We start from the raw sequence: 17,372 nt of genomic DNA on the forward strand, positions 1-17,372 counted from the left end.
AACTGGTATGCATTTCAGAAAATTATTGTCTAGAGAAGTGTTTCTTGTTAATACATTTATTGATTCATTAATTGAATCATTCATTGATTCAGCAAATATTTTTGAATTGCTCCTTGCCAGCCCCTGTTGTAAGCACTGAGAACACAACAGTGATAAATGTCAGTACTCAGGCCTGAGTTTATCCACGAAGGGGTTGTCAAAATGGAAAAATTAAGAACTGTCTAGAGTTGTTTTTTTTTTTATATAAAGTTAGATGTGTTTAAGAATTGTTCCTATTCTGAGGTTATGTCCTTTTTCTTTCTTTTTTTCTTTTGGCTCTAAAATGCCTTTCCTTTTATAAAATAAAGGCATTAGTAAATGACACCCCCTCACCCAGCACCAAACACACACTCTTTAATATGTCTTACTAAAATAAAAAGTTGACTATCTCATGTTATTTCCCAACATTTCCTTGGAAATTTTACTAGATCATGAAACTCAGAAAGCCCAGTTATGCCACTGATCTGGAGAACCTACTCATCTGTGTACTCAATTATACACATATGTTAAACATCTGAATCCTGTCTTCCATGGTTTTCAATGAGGTTTTTTTTGTTTTTTGTTTTTTGTTTTTAATGCTTCTAAAATCATTTCATGGCTGTCTTCAAAAGCTAGAATGTTAAATGGGAAGATTCAGAGTCTGGTACAATACAAATGTGCCTAAAATAGAGCTGTAGACAACTAAGAGATCGTATTTCTATTAATGTGGTAATCTTATTTCTATATTGTTTATGTTTACAAATATTAGTTTTAAAAGGGCATATTAATAGTGGTGCAATATTTTTCTGTGAAGTAAGTGCTTCTTAGAGTAAATAAAAATAGGAAGGCTTATGGTATAGTCTCCTTTCAACCCACCATTTCAATGTCCATTTGTTAGAGGGTTTTTTTGTTTTTGTATAGTGCAGCGTTCATCGGTTTTGTCTTATAACAGGTTCAGAAGAAGAACCCAGTCCTGTTTTGAAAACTCTGGAAAGGAGTGCTGCTAGGAAAATGCCTTCCAAAAGTCTAGAAGACATTTCATCAGATTCATCAAGTGAGAATAAAGTTTGCTCCACTGTTCATGCCCCGTCTAAGTCTAAAAATGCGTATGTGCTCGCCCGTGGCCTCGCTGCATGCTATTGCGCATTGAAACCCCTAATGGGGGATTAATAGATGAGAATAACCTTTCTGAAGTGTGCTGAAGAGGCTCAACATAAAGTGGCTGAAACTTTTAAAATAATTCGTGAAGTTTGGTTACTAAAACGCTAGGTTTCCTTGAATTGACAAATCCCACTTTGAGTGTTTACTCAAGTTCAGTGAGTTTTAAAGGATTGTGGTAACTTGTAATACTAGTGAACACAGTAGTAATAGCTAACATTTATTGAGTATTACTTGCCAAAATGTGGCTAAGACTTTGACATGTATTATCTCATTTAACCAGCATAAGCAATCCTGTGAAAGATGAATTATTTTTATCCCTGTTTTATAGATGAGGACAATGTGGCTCACAGTGGTGAAATAACTTGTTTAGCATCACACAGCAGACCCAAGAGTCAAAATTAACAGACTACTATCCAGAGCATTTACGAAGGGACCATGTTATATATGACAGTGTTGGGTGTCTGATGAATTTCACTTGATAATGGAGTTGAATTAGGACTTTCCTTTTTCTTTTAGCCCTTGTTTTCTATTCACACATTTCTTTTGAATACTGGAACTGCAAGCCCAAAGACAACCTAACATGCAAGACTTTAGGCACTGGCTGCTGCTTTAATTGATGAAGGACTTCTTGAGCACCAACAGAAAGCATAATGTATAAAGGGACTTGTGTGCCAGACAAATGGACTTAGAAACTATAACTTCTAGGGGTTTTGTTCTTACTGTTTTTAAGCTAAGATACATCCCTGGGCTTGCAGCTGGTTATGAGAAAAATTATCAAGTGAAAGTTAACCACTGCCAAACTCATATGATTGATCATAATCGACTGTTGTTGTGTTTAGAATATATTTTATGCATCTGTAATTGAGACTAAGAAGTCAGAGTTTTGGAAGGAAAAGAAAAAGCCACTCCATCAAACAATTTCTAAAATTCAGAGATTCCCAGGGCTCTGAAGACAGTAATCCCGATTTAGAATGCAGACTTAACCCTCCCGAGGATCTTGGAATCTTAGAGTTGGAAGGGACCTTGAAAGTCACCCATTTCAGCCTCCCCCCAATGCAGGAATTCCCTTTAAAGCCTCCTCAACAGGTGGCCAACCCCCACAGCCGCCTGAATGCTTCTAGAGAAGGCGAGTCCAATCCTTTGTTGAGCAGCCCCAATTATTCTTCCTTATGTTGGTGATGGGCCCTGACGGGGGAAAAAAAACCTCAGCAACAATTGTTCAATTTAGCAAACCTCTTGCCTGTGAAGCATGGGGCTATTTCCATGGTGCAGCTTTAAAGTACTCAGGAATGTGTAGGGTTAAAAAAAAAAAAAAAGAAAGAAAGAAAGAAATCACCATCAGCTGACCGGTATTCCTGCACGCTCCTTTCTAAATACCGATACCCACTCTCACACTAGCCTGCCAAGATTCCACTTAGCAGCTGGTCCCCAGTTACATCTCTTCAGTTGACTTCCCAAGCAAGCCTCCCAGAGGCATACGCAAACGATGATGCACACACACAAATATTTGTTAATGACCATGGGTTTGGGAAGGTGTTAGTCATGGCTAGCATCTTACCCTTTACAGAAGAATAGAGAGGCTGTTGCAGCCCCGTGCTTTCTCCTGCTGCTGGCCGATTGCTTGCTCTGAGCTAACCCTCCAACCCTTGGGAGTCAGTGTGCAGCAGTGTGCTGATGTGAGCTGCATCGGGGCTGAAATGGGAGCTCTCGCTATGGCACTGGCTCAAGTAGCTAATCTAAAGAGAAAGTATTTTGGGGAAGACATCTTGGTTGCACCCCTCACTGCATCTTGACTAATTGCTTCCAACTCCGGGGGCTTCCAGGGACAACCTCATTGTTCTTTTCTCTTTAAGGGTCAGCCATGTTAACCATTTGTTAATTTCTCCTGAACAGATCAAGCAAAAGTAGATAATCTGCCAGAAGAATTAGTACGTAGTGCTGAAGATGGTAAATATCTTTATGTATTTGCATGTCTGTCTGTGTATTAAGTTCTGGGGTGATTTGGGCAGTCTCCGGGACGCAGCTGTTGGATAAATAAAAGAACGTCATTTGCCACTATATGTGCTGAATAGTGCCTAAGTTGTTATAAAACGATTCTGACTTGGTGCATTTAATACTGTTTATATTCTTAAGGCTTCTGCTGGTGATACTGTTGTGAGGATCTCATCAGAGATTCTTAGGAAACAAGGGTTTCTATAAATAGGAAATTGTATTTCTATGGGTATGAGCTGATTTTTGCTGCTCTGACTTGCAGAACTCATTGTGAGTGAGTGGAATGGGTTCCTGGGTTAAGTTATTCCTGTGTTTGATTCTCAAGTCTCAACATTATTTAGATCTCTCTGGGGACAACTGGTAAAGCCTTAAGTTCAAAGGAAAGGGTCCCAGAACAAGGGCAGAGAACCCTGCCTCTGCTTATGTAAATAACTAAGTATAGACTGAGGGTAAAATTGATCCTGAATATTATGGAGTCAGAAGATCTTGAAGCTTGTCAGTGGATCAGCTATTACTAGGTTCAGTCATAAAATGAACAGGATAATAGTTCCTTGGTAGGGGGAGGAATGGAAATGAGTGTGATTTTTATAATTCAGAATTTATGCAAATATATAGTTTATATTTGTATGCTAGATTCTTTTTTTTTCTGAATTACCTTCTCTATAAAAATTGTACTCACTGAGCTTTCCTGTATAAATGCAGCAACAGAGGTCCTCAAAGGTGATTCTTTTATGTAATGGTTTTGTCTTTCTCATTTTATATTTACAGTGACCTCATTGAAGTTGATAGGGCAGGGATTTTTATCTCCATTTTGCAGATAAAAGCTCAGAGAAATTAGACGACTTTTCTAAGATTCTGTGGCTACTCTGTTAATGGGAGGGCAGGGAATAGAAGCTCAGCTTCATTACTCCTAGTCCAGTGCTCCTTCCCATTTTCCATGCTGTGGTTTAGTGAATTAAATGAAAGATGCCACATACCTCCTTTGTTGGATCTTAGATTTTTAGTTGAACAGGAGACCTTAAAGAGGGTAATGAAGAGTCACATGGGGGAATGGACGAAAGCAAGCTGAAAACCTGGACAAATAAATTCTGCTCTTTCAGTTTGTGAAACTGACATTTGAGCTTTACTTTCATGTCTCTTTAATCCTTCTGTTAAAATGGTATTTATTCTCAATGTTGCCCTCCTGAGTAGATCAAAAAGCAGATCAGGAACCAGATACAAATGAATGCGTACCAGGAAGTGAGTAGCAGGATCTTTCTCACAAATGACTAAATGTTCTGCTCTACACAGTGTTTGTTAAATATACTGAAATAACTAACCCCATTAATAATGCAGCGTTTATTATTGCTACTAAACTCCTGCAGCCTGCAAAACTATTTCATTATATAAGGGTTTTATTAAAAACATTTTACTATTGTCTGTGTTGAAAGAATAATTTATGGTTTCACTGCAGGAGAGTTATGTTAAATATATATAACATATATATTTAATATATAAATATTACTGGTGAGTATTGTACTTTTGTCAGTTTCTCTGCTTTTTAAGTCTTAAAATCAAGTTAGCACCTTCTGATTTCATTTGGCTTTTATGTTACAGTATGGTCTTGAGTATTAGATCTCTTGTGGCCTCTATACAAAAGTGTAGATATGAAGCAATTTATAACTTATTTGAAGCTAAGAAAGAACTGTACTTTGACAGTATGTAATATGGTTGTATATGCTTCTCGACATTTCTATAAAAGCAAATTTTATTAAGTCCAGGGTTTAAACTCTGAGATTCCAAACTGGACTCGAATAGTAAATATTCATGTCTAAAGTCTAAAGGAAGTGAACATCTGAATCTAAGATGTAAAATGTATACTTGTGGTAACTAATGACCATCAACTAATTAATATCCATTACCAAGCAAAGATAATGTTTACTGTTTTCTGTTTAATCTTAAGATTGTGCTACTTAGCTCTGACTACTATCTTAAGGACAAATAATGGATTAAAAAGGTGCTTATGGGGCCTAGCAAAGCATGCAGGAGTGTGTGTGTATGTGTGTGTATGTATGTGTGTGATTTCTTAGGTTTAGATTCCTGGTTTCATAAACCTAGGCACCAGAGCTATGAAGATAATGTTACATATGTCTACCCTCAGGTCCACAATATTTGTAATAATAATTTCCCATTAGTCTTTGGATGTGCTCATAGGCCTTAGTGAGGAGAGTGGCTAAATGAAGGAGCCATTAGAGAAAAAATGTGCTGATGATGGGACCAGTAGGTGACATGTAGAATGAAATCTGAAACTTGTTCATGAGGTCTTCCTGCTAGCAAGAAAGGTGCTGAGCTTTGGCACATGACTTGACATATTCTTAAGAACTGCCTAGGAAAGAAGACAGTCCAGGCTCTGGCCTTGAGAATATGTGTTGTCTGCTGCAGAGGAAACAAGACTTCTGCCACTGAGGGGTGTTAGAGGCTTTTCCAGTTGCTTTTGAACTGGTATATACTTAAGTTTGGGCATCTTATTTTACCTTGCTATATTTTCTTCAAAATTTAGCCTGAGGAGTGAAAGCAGAACATACATAGACATACATGTCTCTGTAATCTGTATCTTCATTCATGACCTTCTAACTGGCTTAGTTATTGGTCAAGGCAAATGGGCTGAACTCTGGGTAATTAATTTCTCTCTTTTTAGTGATATTTTCCAGAATAACTCTTAGTGCCTTTTCACTAATGAAGAGTATATTTTTACCACAAAAATCAAATACATGATCATAAAACATAAATAAAGCCCATAAATCTAAAATTGACTACATTCGAATAGAGGGTATGATTGAATTTGACCCTCATGACATCATCTAACAATAAACTTTGAAAATAATAGGGAGTAATGTTATAACAAAAAAATGTTTGTATTATTATTAGACCATATTGTGGGACCTAATCTTACGTTGGTACCAATATAACTTGCCCCAATACATGTTCACACACACACACACATACACACACACACACAATTGTTTAATGGGAAGTGAGTAAAGTGGGTATGATTCTAGTGAGACACTGTAAGGATATTCTGATGTACATTACCTTTGTTGAGCCTAAGGCTGTGTGAACAAGGATATATTTTATATGTGTAGCTGAATTTTCAGTGTTTGTTTCATTAGATTTCTTTTGACTAAAGATAATTTAGCTAATGTTTTGGAATGAATTTGGATGTTTTGAGTTATACATAGAAATATGATTTGATTTTTATCTATTTTCCTAATACCTCTTTTAATGATAAAGGCAAGTTAATGTATTTATATTGTATTCATGGTATAATTTAAAGATTCTCTCAAATATTTATTGGATTTGAAAATACATATGCAGAGCTTACATGTGCCAGGCACTGTTTTAACTGCCTTGAAACATTAACTCATTCGTTGTAAGAGCTATGATTCACCATAAGAAAAGCTTAGACATCATAATTCTTAGACAAAGGAACAGTTTTCTAACTAGAGATATGCAAATTAGGATTAGAATTTATCCTCTTATTGTGCCTTCCACACATGCTTTTTTTTTTCACACATATACTTTCTATATCAGAAAGAAGACTTTCTATATTATAAAGGAGACATATGCTCCATTTTCATATTAAATTCTTAGAATACCCTAACTTAAACCATTCTAAATTGGCCTGGGTATATAAAAAATTCTCTGAGTCAACAGGTATCTAATTTCTATTTTCAAAAAATAAATTTTAAAGTATATTCTTTCATAATTTGGAATAAGAAACACTATTAGAAAAGTAATCCCCAGGGTCACTAAACAAACAAACCTACTCTTAGACACTCAATGACTGGGACACTTTTATTACTAAGTTGTGTGCAAAAATCTTTACCGTCCAGATGAAATAGTTTTCAGCCTGCAGCATGTTAGTGATATATCTCAAGGAGATGAACCAATAAATTACCTTGTGGTTTGAAACTCTGATGTGAAAAAATAAGTTAAACCAATTCACACTGACAGCATACTTTAATTCAAGTCCAGCTCCAGTTCAATAAAAACTAGTGTTTTTAAAATTAATATTCATTTAAATTTTGTGTTTGGTTCAACTCCTTGCTAGTTCTCTTTATATATAATTTCTAAAAACTGCATGTCATTTACCCCCTGATCCTGTGCATGTGAACTACTGTACCTTTAACCTTTTTACAAAATATATCTGTTCATAGATGAAAGAAAAGTGTTTTCAACTTGTGCCTAATGTTGTCTGACAATTGTAAGAATTATTTTGAAATGGAAATGCTGCTGTTTAGTTTCCACAGTGCCTGCACAACCTGATAATCAGTTTTCCCACCCCGACAAACTCAAAAGGATGAGCAAGTCTGTTCCAGCATTTCTCCAAGATGAGGCAAGTTTGTCTTTTGTACCTTCAGAAAAATGGAGCCAGATAGGTGGATTTGCTATGCCATGCTTGGTATGTTTGTGTTCTGCTCTGGCAGAGACCAAAGAGGTCAGCAGGACTGACCCTTGCCTTCCAAGTCAATAGAAGTAGTACTGTTGATCCTGGAACAAGGCAAGGCAGGTCTCATTTGACTCAAACTGTAACTCTTTTTGATCAGTGAAGTGAAATAGCATAGATTTGGGAATATGATTTTTGTTTCAAAGCAAGTACAAAATAAGAAATCTAGGCAGAAATATGTTGGCATGAACTAATTACACCTCTGCAGTAGAGGAGAGTCCATTTGTGAAAGCTTAGTCTAGGTTGCATGACTGGCTTGAAAGCATTTGTTAAAATAGTAACATAACAATGACACAGCACACTTTGAGTATCTACTGGTGCCAGGCACTTGACATATATTACCTCATTTAATCCTTCAACAACCCTGGGGGGTAGGCACCATCACTATGGTCATATATTACAGGTGAAGAAACTGAAACTAAGAAGTAAAGTAACCTCACTTAGCTAGAAAGGGGTTGAACCGGGACTGAAGCCCAGATCTGACTCCTGTGCTCTTAACTACTATACTATAGTGTCTCAAGTAAGAACATGACTGTTATCTAGGTACTATTCATTGCGTACCTAGTATATGCCGGACACTTAATCATTCTGATATCCAACTCTCACTAACTATACATGATAGGTACTATTTCTCCATTTTATAAAATAAGAAAGAGCCTCAGAGAGGTTAAGTAACTCTCCCAGAGTGCAACAGCTACTAAAAATTAGATCTAAGACTTTAACTGAGGTCCTTTGACTTAATCAAGATCCCATGTTCTTGCAGTCAGGTATTTAGGAGCCTGAGCTTTGGAGCCAGACATTCCCAGTCCTGGCTATGATGCTAACTTTCTCTGTGATCGTGGACAAAGTCTTTACCTTCCCTGAGTCTGGTTTCCTAGAACCTACCACATTTTGTTTCAAGGAATCAGTGGGGTAATGCAGAAAAAACACACAGCACAGTACCGGTGCATAGCAGTACCTGGTAAGTGTTAGCTGCTACTATTTGTGGTTTTGGTCTGATTTCTGATGGTGAAATAAAAGGTTTCATTCTCAAGCATTCTTTTAGCAGGTGGAATGTCAAGGAAAGCTTTGGGCTTAATATTAAAAGCCCAAAGCTTTCCTTAACATAAATTACATTCTCCCACCCACACACACTGTCCTGGGCACCCTTCTATCTATTCTTGGCCCTTTAATGAACCATATCTGCAAATTTTCAGCCCTTGCATATGTTTAAGAACCCACATTACAATTTCCTTTGGTAAGAATCACTCATTCTTTGGAACTAACTCATTAACTGGAAGCCAAGGGTAGGTACCCCATGGAGTTCCTGTGGTTTTATACCTTTGTAGATCTGCTTTGGTCTTGGATGATGATATGAGTGAACCTTATAATAGTTTGAGAGCAAATAATGTCAGTTTCTAGTTTTTTATCTTTCTCCTCCCTTCAGTTTTAACTTGCTGTCTCATAGCTCTGCACGGAAGAGTTCAAATCACTTGGGTTTGTGTACCAAAGATGTCAGAATTCAGTTGTGTCATTTTCATGGAGTGCATGATGTTGAACTGGGTACTAAAGGAAGTGGAAATGAAATCAGGCCTTGCTCATTTGTCCACAGTCCCTTTGAGGCTGATCATCAGTCACATTTGTTGAAAGAGAGTTACATGAAAAACACTGTTCCAGATCAACAAGACAGGGTCCCATCCTTCCAGTGATTCCCTAATGATTTGATATACTGGGTAGAATGTAGTATGTACTATAACAGAGGGAAATGAATTGTAAGTATGTGGGGAAAGAGTGTGACAACAGAGATATTTAAAAGGTATGTATTTTTTTTAATTCTTGAGATTTTTAATCCTTTTCTCATCCATGTGAGTCATTTATTTTGTTTTTCTTTAACTCCTTTATTAATCTGCATTACAATTGTCATCCATTATATTGATGCATAATTGCATGGTGCTGGAATATGCTGGCATGAACTAACTGCTTCTCCATAAAGGTGTTCCCTAACCCCTGGAGCCACGGAACTGCTCCATAAGCTCTCTAAGCCCAAAAGGAGCTCCTTCTGAATCATGAATTTTTAAAGCTACTATCTAATAAACTTTAGATCTAAATATGATAAAATTTGCCATTTTTCTTTCTTGTCCCAGGTAAATATTTCCTGGGACATATTTAAAATAAGTATCTGTATCTTATAGCTACTTTTTTAAGAAATGTATTAAAATCTAATGTGAGGGCTGGGTGCATTGGCTCAAGCCTGTAATCCTAGCACTCTGGGAGGCCGAGGCGGGAGGATCACTTGAGCCCAGGCCTTTGAGGTTGCTGTGAGCTAGGCTGATGCCACAGCACTTCTAGCCTGGGCAACAGAGTGAGACTCTGTCTCAAAATATATATATATGTGTATATATATATAATGTGAGTAGAATGTATAATTTAATATAATTCCTTATAGCAACAAAAAGATAAGCACAATAGCACTATAGAAATAAATAAGAGGTGGTTTAACATTTTAAATATGTATATATAAAAACAACCTTTAGTTGAAACAGATCAGATTAGCTTTTCTTTTTCCTAGTTTAACAGCATCTCAAGTAAAAGATTTGATTTTTAGAGAAGCAAAGGCTATGTTACTAATAAGAGGAAGTAAGCATGACATTTTATGTTTTGACAGATGTTAGACTTTTATTGTCTGAGTAATTTCTCATACATATCAATAAAGTTCTCCAGGTGACAAAAATATGTAATACTAAAAGAGTGACAGAAAGCTCACAATAGTGCTGTTTTCTGTAGCACCGTGGGGGACAATTTGTATGTCAAAAAAATCACTTTGTTATTTTGGTGGCTAAGCCAGCGCTCCTCCTTAGATGAGGTCCAATGCAGATCTCTCACTCCATCCGGAATCTGATTCCCTGGCAATTAGCACTGGCGTCCTTTGCCCCGGGAAATGTCATAGATCAGTGGGATACCAAAATACTATCTTTGTCTAGACATTGTTTCTGACTGTAACTCATTCTGAATTTAAATACTATGCATATTATATGATGTTTTGTAGAGTGATGACAGAGAAACAGATACAGCATCAGAAAGCAGTTACCAGCTCAGCAGACACAAGAAGAGCCCGAGCTCTTTAACCAATCTTAGCAGCTGCTCTGGCATGACGTCCCTGTCTTCTGTATGTAAACAAAGGCTCCTCGTTAATATCTCTCCACATCTCTGAACCTCTCTCAGACATGCTTATGCTCATTGTAAAACAGCCTCCTGTTGTATTTCTCAGATTCCAAGTGCACAAGCATTTTCTCTAATCCACAATTAGCTTCTGGCTAGCTAAATCCTCCTTTTTTCCTTTCATTCTTTTTCTTTGTTTTTAAGAATATATTGGTTCATATCAATTATGAATGTTTGTGGGTTTTTTGGATGTAAGTACTTCAGAAATAAATCTAAATTGCCAACAAGATGAACCACTACCTTTTTATGTGCAAAAATTGAGTTAACTATTGTAAGATCTGCTTATATCAGATATGCTTTGTCTACTGCTTGCAGGCATAGAATTGTACCTCTCTTTTAGTAAGCCTGATCAATAAATATACTGATTCACATAAAAGAATGAGAGGTAATTCTTTGCCTTATAGAAGAATTCAGAACAGGGTTTCAAAAGGAAAACTCCCCAAATCTGTTACTCAGATTTGATTTAAGAGAATTTAACAAATTTGACTTTACATAGAACTTCTTGCATAAAGTGAGGTAGTTGTGTGTGCATGTGTAATAGTATGTGTGTAGAAATAGATATGTAAATATATCCACATATACTTATCCAAATATTTCTCTGATACACATACATTATCTCACCAGGTATGCTAAACAAAGTATAAAGCTGTGCTTAAATTTTTACCAGCCTTGCATTTCTGAAAACTTTAAAAAAAAAAAATCTATTTAAATTGAGTTTCTGCTGATAACAATCTAATGTCTGCCCTTGGGGAGGCTTTAAATTCCCTTTATCAGTCATCCATTTTCTACCCTTCCTGATCTCTAAAAGCTTCCGGCTTGGTGAGCATTTCCCTAGATTCAGTGGATAGGTAATGTGGTAAAATTCCTTTTTAGTGCCTTGGAAATTTGATAGAGCAATGTGTCACTGAGATTTGAGTGTCTGGGTTCTCACATCCTCTTTCTTTAGGATTCTAAATCCTAAGCATGACTAAAAATGGAAATTTGAATGCCATCTAGCATAAAATCACCCTGCTTTGAAATGAGCCAGCATCTAAATAACTTTGCATTCCACTTTTCATCTATGTCTTACGGGGGAAATTAAAAAAAAACACAAAAAAACTCTAGTCATGTATATCACGACAGGTTGTCCGTGTTGACATGTCTGTATGCTGTATTAAATTAACTGCTTTTATATGCAAGCTAGAGAAATAATGCCAAGCAAAGATTATATAAATGATCCTTTTGCTGGGTTCAACAATGAGATAGAGACAAACATGTATTTCTGATGATTCCAGGTGAGTGGCAGTGTGATGAGTGTTTATAGTGGAGACTTTGGCAATCTGGAAGTTAAAGGAAATATTCAGTTTGCAATCGAATACGTGGAGTCACTGAAGGAGTTGCATGTTTTTGTGGCCCAGTGTAAGGACTTAGCAGCAGCAGATGTTAAAAAACAACGTTCAGACCCGTAAGTACATTTTGGAGTCATCTACTTTCTTTTAGTTCTCAAACTGTTGATCTTGTAGGAATTGGGAAGGAAAGAAAGTAAACAAAGGGGGAGGGTATGTGTATGACTGTGTTAAAAGGGATGTTTGAAAAGTTGGGGGAAAACGCTATTTTATTTACTTAAATTCATATGCAAAACATTAAATTATAAAAATCACAGCGAAACACAGAATGTTTCAACTTGGAAAGGACATTTGGGGTCATCTAGTTTCAGTTCCTTCATTTTATACATAAAGAAACAAGGGCCAGAGGAGGTAAGTAACCCATATATGTAAATTCAGATAGCCTCAAAATGAGGAATAAGGGCTTGAACCCCTGTATCTTTCTATCATACTTAAACTTTTTCTAAAATTAGGGACATGTGGGGCATATCATAATGTTCAGTGGTATAAAAATAGTTAAGATTCTAGAATGAGGCAGTTTCCATTTTAAAATCTTATAGAAGAACTTTAGGGGAAATTACTAATTTATTTTTTAAATCACAGGTTTGATTGCATTTTAGTTTATTTCCAAAAATTGAGTGGTATTTCCCACTTATCCCTATGCAGAAGTCTCACTGTTAATTATTTTCTGAGACAAGCCTAATCCTTTTTTCTTTGATTCTTATTATAAAAACAGCTGACGTCAACATCCTTTATTTTTTAACATTAAATCTGGCTTAATTAGGGGTATACTAAGATTAATTTTTTCCAAAAGACAGTAACAAAAACTTTTTAAAAATACTTAAAAAATACTTTAGGCACCAAAGCCTTTTCTCGATAGGAAACAAATCAACAGAATTAGCTCTATCTTAGAGATCTGTTTTCTGCCCCTCCCCATCCCCTACATATTAGTTAAGGCCAAAGGAAAAGAGGAATTCAGGAAATTCCCCTTAAAAATCTTCAAAACAATATTAAATGATCAATTTTACTAAAAATCCCTCTAAGTATTTAAGTATAAAGGTGTTGGTGGGAACATTTGTTACTGCTTTTCTCAGCATCATGAAATAATTTTCTGCTGTCAGTTTTCAGTGAATTTTTAAAAGTAGAGGTGGAAACATTACTTTTATCTTCTGAATTTCTTTTCTGTTCAATTCTCTTTTTTAGATATGTGAAGACCTATTTGTTATCAGACAAAGGCAAAATGGGCAAGAAGAAAACACTTATAGTGAAGAAAACCTTGAATCCTGTGTATAACGAGATACTGCGGGTACCTATGAACTCTCTATATAGGAAAATCCGGAATGGTTGACCTATGCATTTGAATAGCCATGTCATCTTGGGTAATATCTCTGCGGGATAAAGTCAGTCACCAAGACTGGAGAAGGAAAGGAATAAAATGTTCTGAGACTCTATTTTGTATGAGACAATACACCATGAATATTATATACATTACCTCATTCCCTCCCCATACATACCCTGCCAAGCCAGCATTATCTGCCACCCTCACAGATGAGGCAAATGAAGCTGAGAGAAATAAATAACTTGCTCAAGAATACACTGCTGATAAAGTTGAGCATTGCAACCAGAATGATCTAAAAGCACAATTTTGATCAGGTTGTTTCTCTGCTTAAAATCTTTTAGAATTCCCATTACTCTTGGGGGGTCAAGTCCATCTTTTTTAACATGCACACTAGTTCCTTCACAGCACTTAGGGGTAAAGGTTGTCCTTTGCCCCTAAGTGTTCCTGCTGTCTGCTGCCTCAATAACCTTGCTTTATAATAGGCTATATTTAGAACTCAGCACTGAGGGGCGGGAGAAAAAAAAAAAAAAAAAAAAACACTCAGCACTTTAGTGGTTTAATTGTCTTCCTTGTCACTGAATTGTAAAGTTCCATGAGGGCAGGGACCAACTCTGTGTTGTTTTTAAACTGTGTACCTTTGGGCAAATGACTTAACATGTCTGCGTGTCAGATCTGCAAAAGAGGGATAGTGGTAGTTTTTGGATCTGCAAAAGGGAGATGATAATAATACTTGTACCTACCTCAGTAGTTGTGAACATTAAAAGGGTTAATATGGATCAATAAGAATTAGCACACATTAAACATTTAATAAATCTTGATGCTTAGTCTAGGATAGGCACTCCAAAGATGTTTATTGGAAGGATAAATGTATGGACAAATGAATGGAACGTATACCTGGCTCATATTCCATTTCTTCCCCCAAACTGCATCATGCTGTCTTAGTCATGACTAACATCATTTAAAAGTAAAAATATAAGAAGTGTTGTTCATCCTCTTTTTCTGTGAACTCTGTCCCAAGTATTTGGTCATCCTCTAGAAAAAGAAGCAGCAATTAAATCAACTCTCAGTCATCCATGGGTGAATTCACTGCCTGTGGATTTTCTGCAGCAAGTTTTAAATTACTGTTTGACTATGATAGACCCTAGTACCATAGCTATTTCTGTGTCAGCTACTTCAACCCTATACTCAGGAAGAGCCAACTAATTTAAATGGTAAACTCAGAGAAAGGCAAGTCTGCTACGACCAAAATGGACATTCAAGTAGTACATCATAAAGCCAAATGGAGATTATTTTTAGATTAGAAGTACTATTATCCCTTTCACGAATACATATAATCAAGGATTGACTACATTTGAGATGAAAAACTGTTAGAATGCCAAATCTTTCTACTTGACCATATGAAGCAGGGAAAACGAAGTTTATCTTTCTTCTTGTTTTTTTTTTTTTGAAAAATACCCTGTCCTTGTAGAATGTAGATAGGGAGGGAGGTGTGCATATGGGGGGGCAGACGATGTGTGGGAACTCTCTACTTTGTGTTCAATTTTGCTGTGAACCTAAAACTGCTTAAAAAAATAAATTCTACTTAAAAAAATACCTTGTTCTTAGGTAGAAAACAGAGAACTTTATTTTTAGAATGAATTTGATTCATGTTATATCTAGACTAAAAATATCCAGCAAAAATTGAATACTTGGCTTTTGTTTTTAGAGAGCTATTACCAGCTATGATATTTGAGCTTTGGTTTGCTTTTCCAGAGGGGGGAAGAAAATCAGCTTTGTAAAAAATGGATTTGAGCTCTTTGAAATAAGACACTTAGAATAAGATGACTTTGCAATATTTTTGAGACTTGAAACCTAACAGATAAGAAAATCTGATCTACACAAATGACTTTTCTCTTTGTCTCTATGTCATAACTTTGGCATAAAGTAATGTTATTTATCATTCTAATTTTCTTCTTTGAACTTCAGTATAAAATCGAAAAGCAAATCTTAAAGACACAGAAGCTGAACCTGTCTGTTTGGCATCGGGATACATTTAAACGCAATAGTTTCCTAGGGGAAGTAGAACTTGATTTGGAAACATGGGACTGGGACAACAAACAGAATAAACAATTGAAGTGGTACCCTTTGAAGCAGAAGGTAAATTCAGAGTTTTTTGTTTGTTTATTTGGTTGGTTTGGGGCCTGGTGTATAGGAAAAAGCTTAATTGCATTTAATTCAGAGTGCTGATCTGTAGTTTGGGATCATTTTAAACTAGAGTTGGACTTATTTAACTTGTACATTCAGTGAAGAAAGGGTAAAAATTATAGGGAGATTGTTTAAACCATTTAACACAAATGTTTCAGAGACTTCAGGAAGGTCATTTAAATAATTCACTGCTTTGAAATTTGGGACTGACTTTTAGTTTAGTATATTGCCAAATTTTGATGAGTGTTCCATGTGTGTCACTTTTTTTTTTTTTTTTTTTTGAGACAGAGTTTTGCTCTGTCACCTTGGCTAGAGTTCTGTGGTGTCAGCCTAGCTCACGGCAACCTCAGACTCCTGGGCTCAAGTGATCCTCCTGCCTCAGTCTCCCAAGTAGCTGGGACTACAGGCATGTCCCACCACGCCTGGTTGATTTTTTCTATTTTTTAGTGGAGACGGGGGTCTTGCTCTTGCTCAGGCTGGCATGTGTGTCACTTGAAAAGAACGTATATTCTATGGTTGTAGGATATAATGTTCTATATATCTACCAATTAAGTAAAACAGATGGTAGCTCGACTCTTTTATATCCTGACTGATTTTATGTCTGTATACTATGAATTACTAAGAGAGATACAATTGTGGATTTGTCTTTTTCTCCTTTTAGTTTTGTTATCTTTGATTCACTATGATTTATTTTGAGGCTGTCTTATTACATGTATTCACATTGAGAATTGTTATACTTTCCTGATGAATTGACCATTTTTATCATTTTGAAATTTCCTTTTCTATCTCTAGTAATGCTTCTTGCCTTAAAATCTATAAGTATAATCTGTTGGTATAGCTGTCAGCTTCCTTTTGGTTAGAAGTTTGTTTCTATCTTTTGATTTATAACATTTCTAAATGTTTATAGTTAAGGTATGTTTCTTATAAGCAATAGTTTTGATTTTTTTCCCAGCCCAAAAATGTCCTTTAATTGGATTATCTGCTTCGTTTTCACTTAATTTAATTATTGACATATTTGGGTCCAAATCTAATATCTTAATATTTGTCCTATTATTATTTTCATAAGTGCCTTCTTTAGGATTAATTGTTATATTATTCCATTCCATTTTTCTCTTCTATTTATATGTCAGTTATGGTTTCTTTTCATTTTTCCTTATTGTTTACTGTACAGACTACACTATGTATCCTTGAATTAAAAGAGTTTAACATAAATTAGGACTTTTACCACTTCCAGGACAATGAAAACAACCAAGAACATTTTAACTCCATTTACCCATTCTCCCATCTTTTGGGAGATATTTAGTCATGTTTTAATTATATATATTTGGCCGGGCGCTGTGGCTCACGCCTGTAATCCTAGCACTCTGGGAGGCCGAGGTGGGCGGATCGTTTGAGCTCAGGAGTTCGAGACCAGCCTGAGCAAGAGTGAGACCCCATCTCTACTAAAAAAAAATAGAAAGAAATTATATGGACAGCTAAAAATATATATAGAAAAAATTAGCCGGGCATGGTGGTACATGCCTGTAGTCCCAGCTACTCGGGAGGCTGAGACAGGAGGATTGCTCGAGCTCAGGAGTTTGAGGTTGCTGTGAGCTAGGCTGACGCCACGGCACTCACTCTAGCCTGGGCA

At 36.2% G+C, this 17,372-nt stretch overlaps 1 protein-coding gene across 21 annotated transcripts in view; it reads left to right on the top strand.

The window, feature by feature from the left end:
- Positions 1-17,372, top strand: part of SYTL2 (synaptotagmin like 2) — a 57,521-nt gene that overhangs the window by 32,137 nt on the left and 8,012 nt on the right. For 5 of the 21 annotated variants that reach the window (XM_069469108.1, XM_069469115.1, XM_069469111.1 and 2 more), the window contains 7 exons: positions 971-1,072; positions 3,073-3,126; positions 7,452-7,546; positions 10,683-10,802; positions 12,130-12,299; positions 13,423-13,525; positions 15,524-15,694. In XM_069469108.1, coding sequence (XP_069325209.1) covers positions 971-1,072; positions 3,073-3,126; positions 7,452-7,546; positions 10,683-10,802; positions 12,130-12,299; positions 13,423-13,525; positions 15,524-15,694 — 815 coding nt within the window. Of the gene's footprint in view, positions 1-970; positions 1,073-2,816; positions 2,927-3,072; positions 3,127-4,362; positions 4,411-7,451; positions 7,547-10,682; positions 10,803-12,129; positions 12,300-13,422; positions 13,526-15,523; positions 15,695-17,372 lie in introns of those variants that run through there. The other 16 variants (XM_069469107.1, XM_069469114.1, XM_069469109.1 and 13 more) reach the window with 11 other exon arrangements.

This window comes from Eulemur rufifrons, chromosome 6 (genome assembly GCF_041146395.1).
Source record: "Eulemur rufifrons isolate Redbay chromosome 6, OSU_ERuf_1, whole genome shotgun sequence".
Lineage (NCBI taxonomy): Eukaryota > Metazoa > Chordata > Mammalia > Primates > Lemuridae > Eulemur > Eulemur rufifrons.